Raw genomic sequence first — 19,965 nt, forward strand, 5'->3', positions numbered from 1 at the left:
AATAGAAGGTATGTGAGGGATAAACTATAGTTCCCAGGATTCTTTGAGGGTAGGAGTATGCTATAAATGCATGGTGTGTACACAGCCTTTGACCTTACCTTCCTTGATTTATGTTGCCTTTCATACAGCTGATTGCTTCTCTTCCTACCCATCACAACTTTTCAGCAGCATCCCTTCCCCTTTTCTTGGGACTTTTCTTAATCTCTCTATGTTCTGGCTTTGGGCAGCTTCATCAAATTGTATGGCATTCAAACATAGACTCACTTTCCAGATCTCTACTTCCTTCATCCAGTCCCCCATCTCTAAGGGCTTGGGCATTCAGTGCTTAGATTTCATTGGGCTTTCACAAGCTCACTATACCCAAGGCTGCTCTACACCCAAGACTCCAACTACCACCTTAATATTAGAGGTTACAATCCACACACTTTCACTGTGCAGACACTGGTGGTTAGGTAAAACCTCTTTTAAACTGTTTAGCAGAGTTTATCTTCTTTTTCTCTCATGGAAGTCGTGAACAATGACAAAGTTGTTGTTTCAAAGATGACGCACAAACTCTGTGAAGTCTCAGTCAAGAGATAATAAATAATAATAATAATAATAATTATAACAACAACAACAACAACAACAACAACAACAATAACAACCCCGCTCATCTGGCTGGGTTTCCCCAGCCACTCTGGGCAACATCCAACAGAACATTAAAAACAGAATAAAACTTCAAACATTAAAAACTTCCCTAAACAGGGAAGATTTCATTCCCAGACCGGGTACAAGCATTACGATAGCAATATATATTTTCAACTGTTAACATAAACAGCAATTAACAGTACACTTTCAAACAAAGGTCTTGTCTTATCTCCAGCACCTCATAAATTACAGGAACAGGCATATGCCTGTGGTCTTCTTATTTGCACTTCTAGCTAATGCTAATTAAGCTCAGAGTGCCACTCCCATACATTCAAGGAAAAGACTCTGGAACCTTCTAGAAATTTTCTACTTGTTACTGGCACAATGATTTCTAAACACTTAGCTCCTCCAACTGTAGCATCTTTAGGTCTCTAATTTGAATGATTTTTTCATCCATTCTCATATATGGCCAACGATCAAGTCATGGATGGCAGTGGTCTTATGAATCATTGACCTGGCATTGCACAGCAGCACCTTCAGGTCATGTGGGTATCCCTTGCTGATTCCAGTATCCGTCCAGTCAAGACCAGACCCAGCGGCAGGGATAGTCCTCAAACAACGACTAAACCTGCCTCCTCGGTAATGACATGGTCTGGTCTTAGCGTAACTCCTCCTCCTGCCCATGATCACTGAGATCGGTTGTCCCAGTGCACCCCCCCCCCCTGGAACCTGCCCCAGCCATTTTGTTGGCTCCCAGGCAGTCCTGATCCTTCCCCTTAAAATCAAATTAAAACCTATACAAAAAACAATAAAAACCAAAAACAGTAAAAGTTACAAACATACCAAAATTAAACAACTTCCCAAACCCGACTAAACATCCATCCCACCCCCCAGGCCTCCTTGGAGCCTTATAAGCTGTGGCGGTGAGTATGGGGCCTGCCCCCAGGCCCAAGGTGGAAAATGGGCTTTAAGGGGGAGCGGTCCTCCTCAGTACTCACTGGCAGAGCTGCAGCAACAACAACCAAAGACAAGCCTGCTGGATCAGGCCAGCATCCTGTTCTCACAGTGGCCAGCCAAATGCCTATGGGAAGCCTGCAAGAGCAACAGAACTCTGCACACCTGTGATACCCACCAACTGGCGTTCAGAAGCATAATGCTTCTGACAGTGGAGGCGCAACACAGCCAGTGTGGCTAGTAGCCACTGATAGCTTCATTCTGCATGCATTTGCCTAGTCCTCTTTCAAAGCCATCCAAGTTGGCGGCTGTTCCATAGTTTAACTATGCTCTGTGTGAAGAAGTAGGCTACCTCCCTTCCCCTTCCAGCTGTAGCTAAAAATCCACTCCTTCTGTGACGTTTCTGGTATAACCCCCCCATAGTCATAGAGTACATAGGAAACTTAAGAATAGGCAACTGACACCCACTCACACGCATCCTTTGCAACTCCTCTTTCTCTTGGCTCTCCTCTTTCTACTTATGTGCCTCTCTCCCTGTTGTTTCCTCCTTGGGTCTAAATTTAGATTATAAGCCTCTCAGGGCAAGGCAGGATTTTTGTTTATCGCATTCTATACTGTTGCACATGCACGCAATAATAGCCTGCATCTACTGGAAACACTATTTGCATCAGTTCGTTTATTAGTCTGTTGAGAATAAAAGTGGGTGGGGTGACATTATTTTAGAAGTAGGGCTTTTTTAAACAAGGTTGATGTTGGCTATTAAAAACAAACAAACCACCCCTACTAACACTTAGTAGCTAAAGCAGCTCATAGAGTTAATTCAGACAGAGTTTCTATTCTAAAACAATAACATCTGTGGAGCACAGTTACACAAATGTGTGGGTTATGTCATACAACTTGTATCATGGAATGGAATTTTATCTGCAGACTTAAAATATCAGTGGCATCCAAAATCCACAAGGGAAGAACCTATTTTTATAACCTAAGAATGAATCGTTACAAAATAGCCAAAGGAAGAAAGAAGGAAGGAAGGAAGAAAAGCAATTTCTAGAATATTGTTTTTTTAAGAGTAACCACATGTGCAATAAAATACATTTAGGCAGTACAGGAATTGTATGATACACAGATAACACGAGGAGAGAGAAAAAGAAGTGCAAGATGGAACAACATCCATTTACAAAGAACAAATATATCCCATCAATCATACAAGATAGAAAACAATGATTCATGCAGAAAACTGGAAGAATTACAAAGTGAACAAAGAGATGAAGAGAAATGTGTGGCTTTTACAGATGTCACAATATTATTTCCCAACTGCCACAGCCTCCAACAAACACAGTCTTTAGGATTCAGAGCTCACCAGTTTCTGGAGCTTTTAACATTTTCCCTAAAGTTAACCAGGATTGGCCCCTAAGGTGAAGGAGAGTTCTTCTAAATATCAACAATCCCCCTCTCTTTCTCTACAGGCTGACAGAATCTAGACCTGTGTGAAAATCCTCATTCCCGTTTTCATATCCATTGCTATTCATATTCCTAGCTGTTGCCTGTGAATGTATCATAATGGCAAATAGAATGATCTGTAGTACAGTACTACTGCAGTCTTTGCCCAGTAAACTAATTGGGAATGCAATCTATCTGTTCCAGTATTCTCATTGTTCATTTATTCTGCAAGGAGAGCTGGATGCTTATAGAAACCTTGGAAGCTGCCTTATACCAAGCCAGACCATTGGCTCCATCTAGCTCAGTACTGTCTACACTGACTGGCAGCAGCATCCCAGGGTTTCAGACAAGGGACTTTCCCAGCCCTAACTGGAGATGCCATGGATTGAACCTTGCGCCTTCTGCACAGAGAGCACATGCTCTACCACTGAGCTATGGCTGTTCCCCAATTGAGGCAAGCATTCAGTTCAGTGTGTATCCTCAGAAAGCGGTGTAATTTGAGAGGAGACACTGTCAAGTTAAAAAGGGGGCTGAACAGAATGCTAATTTTACTTGCCTTGATCCAGCCAGAAGCTACTATACCCATGCTGAAGATGGGGAATAGTTTGTGCCGTTTCCCCAGCCTGCTCCAGCAGTGAGGGAGCCACCGCAATCCCAGTTGGCGGAATCCCAGCTTTATTTACTGGGTTCCAATTTAACTGAGGCTAGTGACTATGCACAGACTATACAGCAGCTAGGGCCAATTCACATTTAATGCAGCAAAACAGTGCTTGCCTTTTGTATGGCAAATTGAATTGCAAAAGGCTGATATATACTTCTCCACAGATTGCAGAATACATGCCAGGAAGCCATGGCCAAGCTGGTGCATGTCATGACCAGCATGCCTAAGATGCACAGACATTTGCCCCCACCCACATCAGGATACACACAGCAAACATGCCATGTAACGTGTGATCCAGCCCCTATGTACCCAAGTGAATACTGAGTCCCGGTGCAGCTGAAAGACTAGGAAGCACAACGCTAAATGCAGAGAGACAACATGGTATTTCCCAATGATGCCAGGAACCCATTTTCCCCTTTGGTAGTCAAGGCAATGTAATTCTCCAGCAGCAACTCATCTATGTTTCAGTTACATTCCCCGTGCTTCTGGTGTTCTGGGTGGTTTATCGCAAGACTCTACCCCAGGCTTTTCTGCACAACGGGGAAGTGGGCTAAGGTGTGTTACCCTGGGAAACTTGCTTGCCTGACGTTGCCTTTACTGCAGTGCTTCCAGCAGAAGGAATGAAGGAAGAGATAGGAATGGTTTCTGACAATTCGGTGTGGTGGCTGAACAGGTAAAGCTTCTGGAACTGAGAAGTGGAGATTTCTCCACAGATAAAAAGTAGAAAGCAAAGAGCTGCTGCCTGTCTCTGCCTCTCCAAGACCTATCTGTTTGGAAAGCACCCTACCTGAGACAAAAGGTAAATAACATTGTGACACCTCCGACAAGATGGATTAACAGGTAGCTTGTTACCTGGGAGAGTAAGAGCGCCTGAAAGTCTTGTGAGGAGGAGCAACGGGGATGGAGTTAGGCTGGAAAAGGGGAGGGGGGTGCTTCGACAGCCCATCTGCACTCCAACCCCAGAAACGACTGCAGTGATCACAGGAAGAAAAGAGAGAAAGGGAGGAAGAAAAAGAAAAAGGAAAAAAGGAGAAAACAAAACTATAATCTGAGTGGCTGAGTCTTTTCATGCTTTCTCAGCAAGAGAGGAACTTAATAGAAACAAACCGGACAGAAACACTCCGTGTAAATATGTTGTTATTCAGTAATATCTTTAGTATCAACCAACGTTGTTATTTAAGGATTTCAGGACAGTCAATGTGTTGTTTCTGTTTGCGTATTTCACAATATAGACCCAGGATGCTATCCTGCAATTGAAATCAGTGAAAATTTGGCCATTGGCTTTCTCTGGAAGTGGTTTTCAATTGTTCACCTAATATTAAAATACTGAGGTGATTGCTGTTCTGAATATGCATCTGGAACAAATTCACCTGGGTAACAGAATGTAGGCTCCAGAAGGGCTTCACAACTAGCCAAGTGCTTGATGGTCACCAGGTCTGATTACACATTCACAGATGACCTGGCAGCGGAAGGAATCTTATAATCCATTTTCCCAATAAAACTTCCAGGACAGTGTTTCTTCTTAGCATTATAGCTATGTCTCTGGTCCTCTGACTGAATACTCATATGAACAGTAAATACTTGTCATCACTGGCAAGTTCTTCTTCGAACAAAACCCACAGTTCCTCCTTATCCACCCCATTTCAGCACATTTTAAAAAGACACCTTCCAAATTAGCAGGTCTACTGTCAGCCTGAAGTAGAATGGGCCTTGTAAACAAAAAAAAAAAAGGTTGTCCAAGGCCCTGATAAACAGCAGGAGCGTTCACTGATGACTTGTGACTCTAGTTTGAATGGTAATTGCTTCTGTGGCTTCTTCATTCATTCTTCAAAGCTATTGCTCTTCAAAACATAGAAGCAAAAAGATGTTCTTATCCTTCTGCCTCCTATCAGAGTGGTCTACATTCTGCTTTCCATCTCCACCCAATCAACTTTTGCTGACTAAACATAGTTTTTTGGGCTGAGTTTTCTCATGCATGTTATGATGATTCATTAAGGTTTTGAGAAGACTAAGGCTGCAGCCCAACACCACTGAACTCAAGATTGCACTGCATAAGATTGCACTGCAAAGCCAATATGCATTTCCATCTTGTGTGATTTAAAAGTTAAAAGGCAGGAGAGAGGGAGATTCAGTACAGATGGAAAATTCCTGTTCTCCTAACTATAGTTGGGAGATTGCAAGGACCTCGTGGGTTCAATAACCCTCCTTCTCTCCTCATTTTTCCTTTTCAATTTCCCTCTCCTTTCTGTTTTCAAATTGTAGTTTCAAAACTACAGTGCATATTTTTCAATAATAATAATAATAATAATAATAATAATAATAATAATAATAATAATTTATTACTTATACCCCACCCATCTGGCTGGGTTTCCCCAGCCAATCTGGGCGGCTTCCAATAGGAGATTAAAAATACATTAAAAGCCATGGTTCGTTCTAAGTCAAGCATAGTTAGGAGTGGTGTTAGGTTAACATTATCACAATGTTCCAGCCTGGTCTCCTAGACATTTATTAATGATCACAGAGATCTGTCAGGTCAGAGAAGGCTAGATATGGAGCCCGCAATCACTGCTAGAACCTAACATCTCAGGACATTTCCTTCTGGAGTTGCTGGAATATTCAATCCGTCACTTTGTTTCTATTGAGTTTTAAATACGTTATAAAGGTAAAGATCACATTGGTGTATGAAAAATGCTACAAGACTGGAAATGGGAAGTCAGAAATAATTCTATTGCATGTCACAGCAGTTTCTTTCTGAGCAGCAGAATAAGGAAAGTCACCCAAGAAAAAGAGATAAGAAGAGCAGTTATGCTTGCAGATACTGGTTCACAGAGAAGGAAAAGAAAGGGCAATAAATTCCACAGATGCCAATCTCACCTACCTGTGAGGGAATCATCCAAAGTCATTCAATCCCAACTTTTGAAACATACACACACACACACACACACACACACACACACAGAGAGAGAGAGAGAGAGAGAGAGAGAGAGAGAGTCCACCAATCCTGTCACTTTATAGCCATGCAAGTGGACAGGTTTATAATTCAAAAATACCACATCCTATCAAGAAAATAACATTTCAAACAGAAGAGGAATTATTTGTTAGAGTGTTCTCAGGCATTATCAGCCCCAAAGCATCGGAAGAATAATACAAGACGTTGATCTCACTACTACAAACCATTCATTCATTCATTCATTCATTCATAATTCAAGGCTGTGTTCCTATGTCAACTTTCTGACCTAGGTGCAGGATTTTACTTTTTTGTCTGTTTTAAAACTCAAGGACAGCAGCATCAACAACAAAAATAAAAAACAGAACACAATTAGAAATAAATAAACAGTAAATAAATTCAAAAATGCAGCAAGCATTTCAGAGAGCTGAACATGAAAGCTACAAAAATGAACAGGAAAGCTACAGAAATGGCCAGAAATAAAAAGCAAATAATTGGCTGAATACCAGAAACCCCATCAGCCATGATTTTCTCTGCAACACCCTTGCTCTGCTTACTATCTAGCCAGATTAAGAGTTCTGGAGAACCTGAAAGTTTGCACATTGTTTGGTGATATTTTGGTTGCCTTAATAAAGGTATTGATCTAATATGTTTTTTGAATCCAGCTCAAAGATGTGCATCTACTGGTATGTGTACAGAATGGAACCCTCAATAAGATGTTTGAGCTAAAGCATTGCCTTCTAGGCTCTTTAACTAATAGCAGAGTCACACTTGGAAATGTGTGTGGTTAGGAGAACAAGAACTGCATAGCCAAGTGACATCATGATGCAAATATCAACACTGTCCATTTTACTGATATCTAGCAATGGAAGTCTTCTTCAGTGCATCTATATTGCTTAAAATGTGCATCTTGGACAATTAAACTTTTTTGAAAATGTTTCTAAATACTGAGCTGCAACACTTTACTGTGACTATGAGTGTATTGTGATGAACACTATGGAAGCAAATCATTTGGTCTCTAGTACAAATTTGGTGTCAATTACCTCAGGGCCCTTTATGACATTCGTGTGTTTTTAGTCTAAATTGTCCCTAAATTTTATTTCACTGGAAAAGGAGTATTATATGAACATCAAGAAGCTGGCTCTCCAGGGCCTCAGATGAGTGTTTTTAGGTCAGGAATCTTACAGATACCAGGAAATGAATCTGGGACCTTATGCATACGAAGCCTGCACTAAACCAATAAGCTATAGCACATCCCCTAATCTAAACATCAAGTATATTCAACCATGCCCTTTGCTTTCCCCGATCTAATCTGTCCCTGGCCTTTTTGCTCAAATCCTTGAAATATGCCATGCAGGTTCCTCAAGCTGAGGCTAGGCTCCTCAAGCTATTCAGCCTAACATGTCCTGAAGGTAGCACCTTTATTGCAGGAAAATCACATTTCCCCTTGTGGTTGCTGGGGGGGGGAGGAATAGGACCCCCCCCCCCAGATTGCAATTGTGATGACTACTATGTGGAATGTGACAGTACAGGTGTCACAGGAACCTAATGGCTAATGCATACAACAGTGATACTGTTCCTCCCTTCCCCCTTGATACCCATGCTACTGTGTTGTTTAAAACAAAGGTTGCATTTTATTAGTATTTTATTCATAAAGCTTTGCAGGGACTGTATCACTATCCCCTGTATCACTCTAGCACAGGAACAACTTAGCGCAAGGGGTAGCCAAAGTAGTGCCCTCTGGCTGTTGCTTGGACTCCCAACTCCCATCCAAATGGCCAATTGGCAGGGATGATGGGAGCTGAAGTCCAACAACATCTAGAGGACACCATGTCAGCTACTTCTGATCTATGTAGTCTACCCTTCTACTTCTGAAGACCTCGTTGTGGCACAGATGCTTGGTAATTATTTGCCAGCCTTTCAAGCCTGTGTGTTACCAGCTCCCCTGTTCTAAAATAGAAAAAACCAAACGCCCAAACCCAGGAAACAAAGTTACAGCTATCCCCTTCAGTGAGTGTGGTGAAATGATTAGGGTGCTGGATTAAGACCTGGGAGAGAAGGGTTTAAATCCTACTCACCTGTGAAGCTCATTGAATGATAGTGGGATAGGTTAATCTATCTCACAGGGTTATGGTGAATATAAATGTTGGGAGGACCTTGGAGGAAGGTGTTAATTTACTTCATGAGCGCAAATTATTACATGGTTGAGATAAGCCAACAGCAGCGGGGAAAGCCAAGCCAGCTGCTACAGCAACAGTCCAGTGCTGACTACATAAATGATTAAGGCATGTCAGCTCATCAGTCGGGGGAATTGTGCTGTAGTGTCAGGATCAGTCTTGAGAAGTGAGTCAGAGTCTGTGTTACATCTTGAATTGCTGTAGCAACAGAAATACTTTCTGCTTGTGTACATATATGTATCTGCAAAAGCCTATATATGCTGCAGTAATCTATTGTGAACCTTAAGCTGCCTCTGTGTGGTGACTGGAACTGGGGGCAACTTTTGCTACATGGTTATCTCACCTCAGATTCTCACCAATAGATTGGGGAGGTGGGAGCTGCAGCAACTTGAGCTCCTTGGAGGAATAATGCAATAAAAAGTAAAATAAAATACATTTTGAAGGCTATGCCATTAGATCAGGACATGTGCGTATAGCTTCCGCTAACAAAATTTTACCATGTTACACAGCTTTCATAATGTTCTCTGTTACAATGCACAAGGAACACACCCAGTCGCACCTACAGCTACAAGCAGTGTAACATCCTCTGATACGAACCTGATAATGCATTATTAAAATTCAATTCTACAGCGAAGTAGGAAAAAAATATACAATACAATCCCCTTTACAGAAGGCTGTGATGTATACTTGAGCATGTGCATTTGTATGAGCCTATAGTTCAGTCTGCCACATCTATATTAGCTTTTAGACATCTTATTATAAACAAGCGTTTTGTACTCTGTGCAAAAGCTGTCATATAAGGACAAATTTAGGTTTTATTAAGATACAGACACAAGCTTCGTTTCCTGACCCACTTTCAGAGCGGAGCAAATGTGTTACATATTTTCCTACATTGCCGCTTCTTGAGGAGTCACCTTTCAGGCATGTTTCACACAGAAAAGCTGCTCAGACACCTATCAATCTTTTTTTAAATGAAGCTGCAGTATTACCTTGGGGAGAGTCCTCCATGAGAACAGTTGGTAGGTGAAGTTAAGGGGCTGGTTCTGCTGCTAGGGTGACGTGAAGGAGTTCGGCCAACAGTATTGCTAGGAGAACCCTAAGTGTACAAGCAAAAAAAGAGGATAAGGGGCAAATAACATGTGGCACAACAAGATGATGAATAAATACGGAACCATTTTGTCCTCATTCATATAATGTGTCATTTAAATAGGATTAATTTTTCTAATTAAGTTGTTGGAATAAATGACTCCTGGGCTTGTGTTGGAACACACACACATACATATACACAGTGCTTCTTTCTGGGGGGACATATACCCCTAAACATTTTGTGAATCTTTGTACTTTTGTCCATTTACTGTATTTATTTTTCCTGATCTGAACTATAAAATGGTGATTTTTTTCAAGTCAAAATGAGAGTACCCCTAAACATATTTTTTAAAGAAAAAAAGCACTGCATATACACATGCATATATTCTAAATAAAATAAGCCAAGCTACTCCCCCCCCCCAAAAAAAATTCAGAAGTAGATTGGCTTATTTTTTTCGGGACAATCCAGCTTCAGAAATTGCCTACCACAATCCACCACTCTGCCCATTCCCCCACCTGACTGGAGTAGTGACAAACTCTGGTCTAGTTATGGAAGAGGGAAAGAGGAAGGTCTCTCTTCCTCTCTCCAGTGACTGGCCAAATGCCACTGCGTTTGCCCTTGGGAACTGCAGTTTTCCAACAGGACTATTCCAACATCAGTATCCTTTGGGGAAAACCCAAAGGCCAATGTGGTCTTTTGTCCTGGCATGCTGCTATGCAATGCATTAGAATGCTGGAGGAGGAGGAGACTGCTCACCTCACCTCTCATTGGAAGTGGTGGAAGGTGAGGATAAGCTTCTTCTCCAACGTGGACTTTAACCTGAGCCAAATAATATAATTTGGCTCCAAAATCTTTACTGAGAAGGTTACCATTATGATCCCCTAAAGTTCACAGCCCTGCCTGGGCACCAACAAGCTTTGTCGTCACCTCTGCTTTTTAGAAGTCATTCTTCAAAACCCAAGGCCAGGGATAGCCAATGTGATAGCCTTCAGGTGTCGTGGACTACACTTCCCATCAACACTGATAATTTGTCATGCCAGATGGGAGTTGTAGTCCATGTCTGAAGCATACCAAATGCCACTGATCTAGACAATGCCAAGCTTCTTATAAAAGCTCACAACTAATGAGCCCATATTTAAAGAAACTGAAAAAGCAGAAGTGCTTTATGTACAATTATGTACAATTGTATACCTACTTTGTCAAAAGGTATTTTTTGTACTACAGTCCAACCTTGGTTCCCGAACACCTCTGTTATTGTACGTTTCGGCTCCCGAATGCTGAAAATCCAGAAGTAAATGCTCCGGTTTTTGAACTTTTTTTGGAACCTGAACATCCAACGCGGCTTCCGTTTGAGTGCAAGAAGCTCTTGCAACCAATCAGAATCTGCACCTCAGTTGTTGAACGTTTTGGAAGTTAGACGGTCTTCCAGAACAGATTACGTTTGACAACTGAGGTTTGACTGTATCCTGTAAAACAAATGCTGTGTGATTTTAGGGCAGAGCTTTAGCTCTGAACAGATCAACAGTAGGGCTGAGCAATGTTAGGTTTTCAACATCACGATGTATCACCAGCCAAGCAAGTTGCATTGGCCCCAGACGGCAAAACGCAGTGTGAAACTGCTGCTGATCTCACGGCGGGAGCTGAGGCACTTTCACCCCAGCGCCTCGCAGGCTAGGGACAATGCATCAGGCCCTGCTCAGCTGGGGGTGGGAGGGCTCCCCCCACCCAGCTGAGCGAGCCCCAACACCTCAGCAGCATCGGGCTTCACTCAGCTGGAGACTCCTAACTCCCTCCAACAGATGCTGCTAGATGAGGAACTCAGGAGCACGGTGGTTTCACCAGCAAGTGTAACTAACATCATGATATGCTACTCATACTGGTCCTGGGCTATATATCGATACATTGGCCAGGCCTAATCAACAGCTTAACATAAATCAATGCCTCAGTTGATTTTTAAGGAAAATATGTCACAGCCTCACCACACTAGTGTTACTGGAGTTCTTGAGGTGGTTGTGTAGCAGCCTGGTAGCACCGTCCTGGAATGTTTTGGGCAAGGCACCAAGTAACATGGTAAACTCAGGAGTGTTCAGTTCAAACAGAGAAATCAGGACTATTTGTGCTGCCTAGGAAGGAATAGAAAAACCCACCAATCAACATCAGAGCAATCTTTAAAAACTGTGTATGTTCTGTTGAGGAGGGTCTTACCAGTAATAATGTGGGATGCAATTAAGATCCATTAATACATATGGTGTTTTGTGACAAGCTTCAATTAGATGGAATTAACATTCATTAACAGTATCTATAACAATGAAGCACATCCATAACAATGAGATCAATCCATTGAAGTTTTGCAAGAATTGCATCAAAGGTGTATGCACAAATTACTTCCCAAGTCCAATGAAATATCTTGTTTCAGCTATCTGGCCTTGGGGCTTCAGAACTGCCTTACTGCATCAGACAACAGGGTTACCTAATCCACCATGGTGTCAAACAATAAAGGGGAGCTTCAGTGCTTTAAATAGAAGAGCACATCAAAAGAATGTGTATCACATAGACTTGTATGTCGCTTTTTGATAGAAGGCTCTTGGATCCAATGGCAGCTTCCATCAGTAGAACAGGGAGGGAGGCGACTTTTGCCAATTCTTCCCTGGTGCAGCTGTCTGCGCCATCTCCCATGTTGTTCCAAAGGGTCCTCCCAACTCTCTGGAGGTTGGGGGAAGCACAGCGAGGATGGGAAAATAGGTGGACATCACTTCCCTCCACATTGTGGTGATGGAGACCTCTGTTGGTTCTAAGAGTCATGCATAAGTAGAGAGGCACCACTGAATACATCCCAAGCAATGCAGTATTTTTCCTAGTAGAGATACATATCTCATGTTACACAGCTTCAAAAATTACTAATCCCTACAAAGCCTTTTAGGGCATTTAACAAGCTAAACTCCAGACCAGCATCTTACACTCCACACTCCAGTGGAACTACTGAGCAGTCAGTTTTTGCACATGAAGTCTATCTGAAATATCTCAATTGAAGAAAAAACCCCATGTAACAGACTTATCATATGTGGATATAAACACAGTGCAATCTAAGAATGTTTACTTAGAAGTAAATCCTACTGAGCTCAATGGATTTTACTCCCTAGTAAGTGTGAGTGTGTGTGTGTGTGTGTGTGTGTGTGTGTGTGTGTTTTAGGGCAGTAGCCTCAAAATGCTACTGCTGCTTCAACACATTAACTACAAATTCTGACTACTCTGGTCATGAGAACATTTTCACTTGGCCTGAAAGCTGATGTATTCAGTAAACTTGGGCAATGCGGTAGCCAACAGGTGCTGGAGTTTGATTGGGGAGGGAGGGGAGAATCCACATCCAGCATTCACTATCCAACTGCCATCTCGTTTCTTGTTTACATGTGGCATGAAGTCAGCCCTTAAGGGTCACTTGTCAGGGTCTAAACCGGCTGTTCAAAGGTGTGTTAAGATTCAGTCCTTAAATGGTGATCCTTTCCATCCACCATAAGCAAACTGTTACACCTGAAGAAGAGAAAATGTGCATCTGTTGTCTACAAAGGCCTAATAGTTTCCTTCCACTGGCCAGAGCATCTTCCAGCTGTGTAGAGAATCTGACTGTACTGTACCCAGAAAGAGGGTGGAAATCACTCCTGTCCATCTTCTTCTACAGAACTGAAGAACATTCATCAAAAGAACATTCTCTGAACTGAAAATATTATGACAAATCAAAGATGCAATAAAATAATAGGAAAAAGCAGGAAATCATGCCAAAGTACATAAGCACTCGGGACAGATCATGCAGATCCAAGTGCTGGAATTTTAGTTTGTCGGAGGATGCCTACATGCAATCAGTAGTGCACCTAGGCAAGCAAGATCTCAGGGTTGTGAAGTCCTAGAAAAGAGCAGATTCAAAGCACCTCTTGACTCATTTCTGAATTGACTAACTCTTCTGTTCCTAAAGCCACAGGAAAATGACTGCTCCTTTCAGTTGTCTTGGCAGTTCTGAAGCAGGCTCCTACCAGTTTCTACTGCAGGTCTGTCCCCCCCCCCCCCAGGAATAATTACAATGCCATCTATTTGAATCCAAAATTCTCCCTAGTAAAGGAGCTTATTGCCCTCGAGATTGCCATTCCTCAAATGCCACTGAAGGGCATAACCAAAGTTGTCTTTCTACGTAGACAAATGTCATTTTGCCTTTGTCTCCTGTAATAGGGCGGAGCTGTGTTGGGCCAATACCCAAAGGGTGTGCCTGCTGCATGCAGATGTAAAAGCAGGCACACCCCAACTTTGCGCCAGGAGCCTTCAGTCCCTTTCCACCCAACCTTGAGATGTGAACTCATCATGCAGTGCAACTAACTGCAGAGCTTCTTTTAAACAGTAATGATTACACTTCATCTAATTCAAACTCTTGAGTGAAAGGAAACGTACATCAAGCCAAGTTATTTGCACACACGCACACAGACACACACAGTCAGCACTGCACATTTATTTCAGGCCTCCATTTCTCTCCACAGATGATGTAGACTAGATTAGAACTCTGGACTGCAAACAGAGAGTATACCTTATGATTAGTGTACACTACTTTTTAATCTACCTGTTTACACTTCTCTTCCAAGTTTCCTTCACCAGGACCTGATGAGGCTGATGGTCTAGCTGGTATATCCTCACCTACCCAACTATGCATGGTCTGAGGTCAACAAATAGGAAAGGGGACAGGATTTAGTAGAAGCAAGCACAATATTTTCAGTGACCCATACAGAAAAGAAGTTGCATATTTTAGTTTCTTGCCAGGGCTGCATTTTCAAAGCAGGTGGTGCTTCTCAAACTTGAGACCAATGCTGTAAAATTTAAATTGCTTTTTGATCACTAAGATCTTTTACATCTTATTTTGGCTGGGATCTCATCTATTATTTTAGTGGCATTGGATTCTATCTGAATTCTCCTGTTACTCATGCAGCACTCAGCAGTCTTAAAGGTACTATCAGACTTTAATTACTCCCACCTTAATAACTGCTGCTAAACATTATTTTTCATTTTCTCTTTTTTTGAGAGAGAGAGAAAGCACATGGACTTTATACTGCACCTCTCAAATCGATTGCTCACAAATCTTTTCCCTCCTAAAACCAAAGCAAGCTTTAAGAAGCTTTAGGAACCTCAGAGTATTAGGCAAGAGCTATGTTAATACAAATTGCAAGTATGTCAAACGACACAATCCTATACATGTCTATGAAGTCCCAATGCTTTCAGTGGGGCTTACTCACAGGTAAATGTGTATAGGATTGCAGTCCGGGGCAGCAAAGAAGCAGCACATCACTCCATGGTGTTCCAGCAACACCACATATTTGCCTGAACGTTGATTAGATAGCCTTTCGCTGCAATAGTGCTAGCAGATTGGATTGCCACCCTAAGCCAGAGCACATTCACCTAGCAGTAGTGTTGAGAACAGTGATGGAGAGCCACGGAGCTCTCCCCCTGGCACTGGCATCACTACAGCTTACCTGGATAAGAATGTAAGGAGAGCCTGGTGGATCAGGTCTGTGGCTCAGCATTCACAGGGCCATGGTCAGGGTTCCATGGATGCATTGGTGGGGCTCCCATCGTACCAGCCATGACTGCCATTTAGCTGCCATGTTTTGAAAGCTACAATGGCAGATGAATGACTTGCCCAAGAGACATACACTGTCCAACAAAACCCCGTTGGAACTTTTATGGAACAGCCCTGCTCATTCAGACCAAGGATCCATATTGTGAGCACCTTGTTCCCAACTGTGGACAGTCAGATGCCTCCAGGAAGCCTACAAAAGCAGGGCAGGAAGGAAAAAAGCCCTCTCTTGTTGTGACTAGTATTCAAGGCCTAGTTCCTCTGAACATGAAAGTTTCACTCAGATATAACGGTAAACAGCTTTTCTTAGATCAGGGTAGCCAATGTGCTGCCCTCCAGATGTTGTGAACTACAACTTCCATCATGCCTGACCACTGGCCATGCTGGATGGTTCTGAAGGGAGTAGATCACATCTGGAGAAAACACCACATTGGCCATTTTATTTAAATTGCCATGAAATTGCCTAATCCTTTAAAAAAAAAAAAAAAAACCATCTAAGCTACTGGAGACCTGCACATTTTGTGACAGGCAATTAGATAAATTAACTACGCACCATGTGAGGAAGTATTTTCTTTTGTCTGCCCAGAATCTATTGCCAAGCAACACTCATCCTATTTTTAAAAAAACTATTATTTGCAGAACTCTGAACGCATGTACTGGCCAAAATTGCTCTTGAGCTTCTCATTCAAAACAAACAAAAACTGATGGCCACTGTTTTGGAAACAAGGCTTAGGAACAGAGAGATCTTTATAGGTTCTAATGGCATCAAAGACATTTTAAAATACCAGTGTGAAAGAGGTTTTTAAAGGCTCCTTTCCCCCCTTTTCTTTTGAAAAGTGCAAGTTTTATACTTCTCCAGAATGCTTTTCTATGAATAAGTATATTTAAAGAGCCCTCCTTACATAACCCCTATCTCCTTGCTCTTACTTGTGCTGAATCTAATCAGACATTTTTTTGCTCAGTCATTCAGTTTGAAGAGACGCCTTTAGAATTCTTCACTGTCTGCTTCTGATTTTAATTTGGTGTTAACAACAAAAACTGACTTCAGATCATTTATAATTGAATTAAATAGCCATAATTTGCTTCCTTCCCATGTGAAAATTATGCAGTTAATGCTTTTTGTATTTGCATGCAAATGCCTATTTTGCCTTTTGTATGAAATCTGTGTTTGGATAAAGTAATTTTTCCACTGACATTTAGGTTTTTCTGAGTGGACCTTTCTCTTCAGTTTCTCGCTGTGTTTTTATCACCTGCTGCCTTATCCTCCTTAACATCCACAGGCTGTATCTTTTTCTTCTTATCTAAACTTTAACAAGGTGAGACTCCTCTCAACTTGTGTGTAGCAATGGTGACACCTAATGGCAGAGCTGGAAACTTCCTAGACCTTGCTAAAATGGTATTTCACCAGCAAGTTGCTTTAAAACTATATTTTTCTTTCTTTATCACACAGAGACAAGTAAATTAGCCCATTAAGGATGGGCAGCACAACAAAGACACACACACACACACACACACACACACACACTCAAACACACACACAGAGTTCCAGACACTGCCCTGCTGTGGAAATCTTATTAATTAATCCAAATAATCTAGCTTTAAGTCTTGACATCTGGTGCAAAAGTATGGGGGTGGGGGCCAGAACATCACAATACTGTAGTAATGCAAAGCACATATTTACAGAAAGGTATTCTACTTATTGTAGACAATTCCAAAGTGCCTCTTTTGTAATTATATGAAATAAATATTATGTATGAACCAAAGTGTGTGTGTGTAACATCTCTTCATACTGCCCTTTGGGTACTCCCACTGTTAAGGGGGGAATTAGGTAGTGACCAGAGAAGGGCCTTTTTTGGTTGCAGCACCCCATCTGTGGAACTTCCTTCCTAGGAAAGCTCACCTGGCACCTACCTTGTTATCTCTCAGGCACCAGACAAAGACTTTCCTATTCTCCCAGGTCTTACAATTATTTCACCTACTCTGTGAAGATTGTCTCCTATTGTTGCTACTACTTTTTATGCTGTTTGATCTGTTATTATTGCTGGCTGTATTTAATTTGTTTTAATGTTTTTTAAATCATCCTAGACCAAGTGATAAAGGGGGTGGATGGTACAGAAATGTTCCAAAACAAGCAAGCAAGTTCTCTGAATTTTAGGGTTCATCGAAAATATGCTTCTAGATCCTGTTTTTGTTCTATCTAGGGAGTGGAATCTTTTATTATCTAATAGGAATGTAAATATTGTGGATGGTGAATAATTGACTCTCGCTTTCCAAAGTAAGATACCATTTGATCCGTCAGATGTATTAAAAAAAAGAGCTCAAAGTTCTTCTGGTTATTAATATAATGCTATGGAAGACAAAAATGGATGGTCAAGTAGCCATAAACTTTATCTAAGGTGCCAGATTTAGATACAGCCTTTCAAAAATCAAATTACTTGACCTATTCAATTTCACAATGTTTATAACGGTTTATATTAACTTAGAAAATTCTGACACTTAACCCTTATCGTTGCTTTAACTCACCTTTCTCACATCTGAGCTCTTTGGTTCTGTTGTCCAAGTAATGATCCTAGAAACAGCAAGTTTTGCCTCACTGGAGTTTGCAAAATCTGTGGGGTCCATCTGTCTGGCCAAGGACTCAATATACTTCAGGATGGCCACTTTTACCTAAAGTGTGTGGGATACTTCTGTAAGTAAGACAGAACACTGCAAATTCCCCAAACCCCAAGATCTTTCCCTGCTCCTATTCAAGGATCTGTGGGTCACTGATTGCTATATAAAAGTCATCTCTAGATTTTCTGAACACCACTAAAATATAAACACTGGACAAAATACCATTTCCCCCACTTTTCTGTGGTCAAGTACTATGTTCTCAGATGCAAGCATTTCCCAATGTTACTGCAAAAGCTTTTACTTGCCTTAAGGTTTGGTGTTTGGGTTTGATCTACAATAAATCTCATCAAAATATTAAACTGTTGATCAAATGGAAAAGAATCCCTAGAGTGGAAAGAAAAAAAAACAATGCATGACAACAAATTCCATTACTAGTCACAACATTTATGCACACACGAGGCCACATTTGCACATGATGCTAGACCACGGTTTGTAGTATTTAGATCAGCAACCTGTGGATTAACTATGGTTAATCTCAAACAACTTGCAATTATAATTGCTGAAGCTGGCTTATTTAAACTAACCATAGTTAAGACTAGCCACTTTCAGGTTTGGATGTCATGGGAAACCAATTAATTGAGAGTGGAAATGAGAGTTTCTGAAGTCATCCTCCAGGCTGTGTGGGATGAGGAGCAGGGGGAGGGTGACTTCCAGGCATGTTGTGTCTTGTTCTTGTTCATACATATTGCATTCACCTATGGTTTACTGAGGTGTGCAGACATGGCTAATGTTCAGTCAATAACAAAGGTTCTAGAAAGATAGTTCTCTCTCCCCCCCTTCTATTTCATTCAGTTTTCCTTTTCTTGTAAGATCTTGTCTCAGATGGCGAAATGATGCAGCACTTACCACTCACAGCCTCGGCAATGGAACAAAAAAAACAATATACAAAAAAAAGACGAGTCTCAAATGCAAACATGCAAAAAAAAAATTGCAAAAATGCAAAGATGGTTCTTTCGGCACTGCTACATGCAGCCCTTGTTTCTTTGACCTGGGCTTTCATGGAAGCCCTCTGAAAAGGGAGGGAAGCTCTATAGCGTAGTGCTTGATGAACGACATCTTCCAACTTATACAATCCAAGCATAGACCTTAACTATTGGCTGCTGAAAAACTGTCAATAATCCATTGTCATAATTTAAAGCACTCTTGTACAACTTTAACAGTCATGGCTTAGCCCAAGGAAACTTGGGAACTATAGTTTGTTAAGGGTACAGGGAATTGTAGTTCTGCGAGGGGCTTCCCAACAACTCTCTGAGTCCTTAAGAAGATGCAGCTCCTAGGATTCTTTGGGGGAAGCCATGACTATTCAAGCTGTAAAAGAGTGCCTTGAATGTATGGTGTGGGTGTGACCTCTAGGCTCAAATGTTTAGGCTGGTTTTCAATGAATGGCAGGGTTCCTTCAAGTAGTAAATCAAAGTAAATAGCTTCTCTCCTGAAATGTACCAGGTGTTACAATGGCGTGGTTTAGATATACTGCTAAACCAGTTTACTGTTAGAGAAACAAGACTACCCGAGATTCAAGTGTAAGCACTCTCCTCTCCCAATGTAGCCATGAGAATTTTATTGGAAGCATCCACGTCCCGGTTGAAATTAGCTGTAGTCTCTTACTACATCCAAACTAGGAACTGCAGTTAGTTTAAACTGTGGCTTATTTCAAAAATGTGGAATCTTTGGACCTCCAGATACTGTTGAACTACAATTCTGATCATCTCTGATGACTGATCAACAGCTGGGGATGTTGAGCATTTTATTTCTATACTGCCCTTCATCAGAGGATCACAGGGGGGGTGGGGT

General features: G+C 41.6%; 1 protein-coding gene across 7 annotated transcripts in view; it reads right to left on the reverse strand.

Annotated features, from left to right (window-relative positions):
* Positions 1 to 19,965, reverse strand: part of CLASP1 (cytoplasmic linker associated protein 1) — a 170,786-nt gene that overhangs the window by 18,225 nt on the left and 132,596 nt on the right. For 4 of the 7 annotated variants that reach the window (XM_081206379.1, XM_081206382.1, XM_081206381.1 and 1 more), the window contains 6 exons: positions 18,420 to 18,498; positions 18,025 to 18,168; positions 14,494 to 14,586; positions 11,873 to 12,016; positions 9,796 to 9,902; positions 4,535 to 4,651 (listed from right to left, as the gene is read on the reverse strand). In XM_081206379.1, the coding sequence (XP_081062505.1) occupies positions 4,535 to 4,651; positions 9,796 to 9,902; positions 11,873 to 12,016; positions 14,494 to 14,586; positions 18,025 to 18,168; positions 18,420 to 18,498 (684 nt within the window). The remainder of the gene's footprint in view (positions 1 to 4,534; positions 4,652 to 9,795; positions 9,903 to 11,872; positions 12,017 to 14,493; positions 14,587 to 18,024; positions 18,169 to 18,419; positions 18,499 to 19,965) is intronic. The other 3 variants (XM_081206385.1, XM_081206383.1, XM_081206384.1) reach the window with 1 other exon arrangement.

This window comes from Podarcis bocagei (genome assembly GCF_964188305.1).
Source record: "Podarcis bocagei genome assembly, chromosome: 1".
NCBI classification, from domain to species: domain Eukaryota; kingdom Metazoa; phylum Chordata; class Lepidosauria; order Squamata; family Lacertidae; genus Podarcis; species Podarcis bocagei.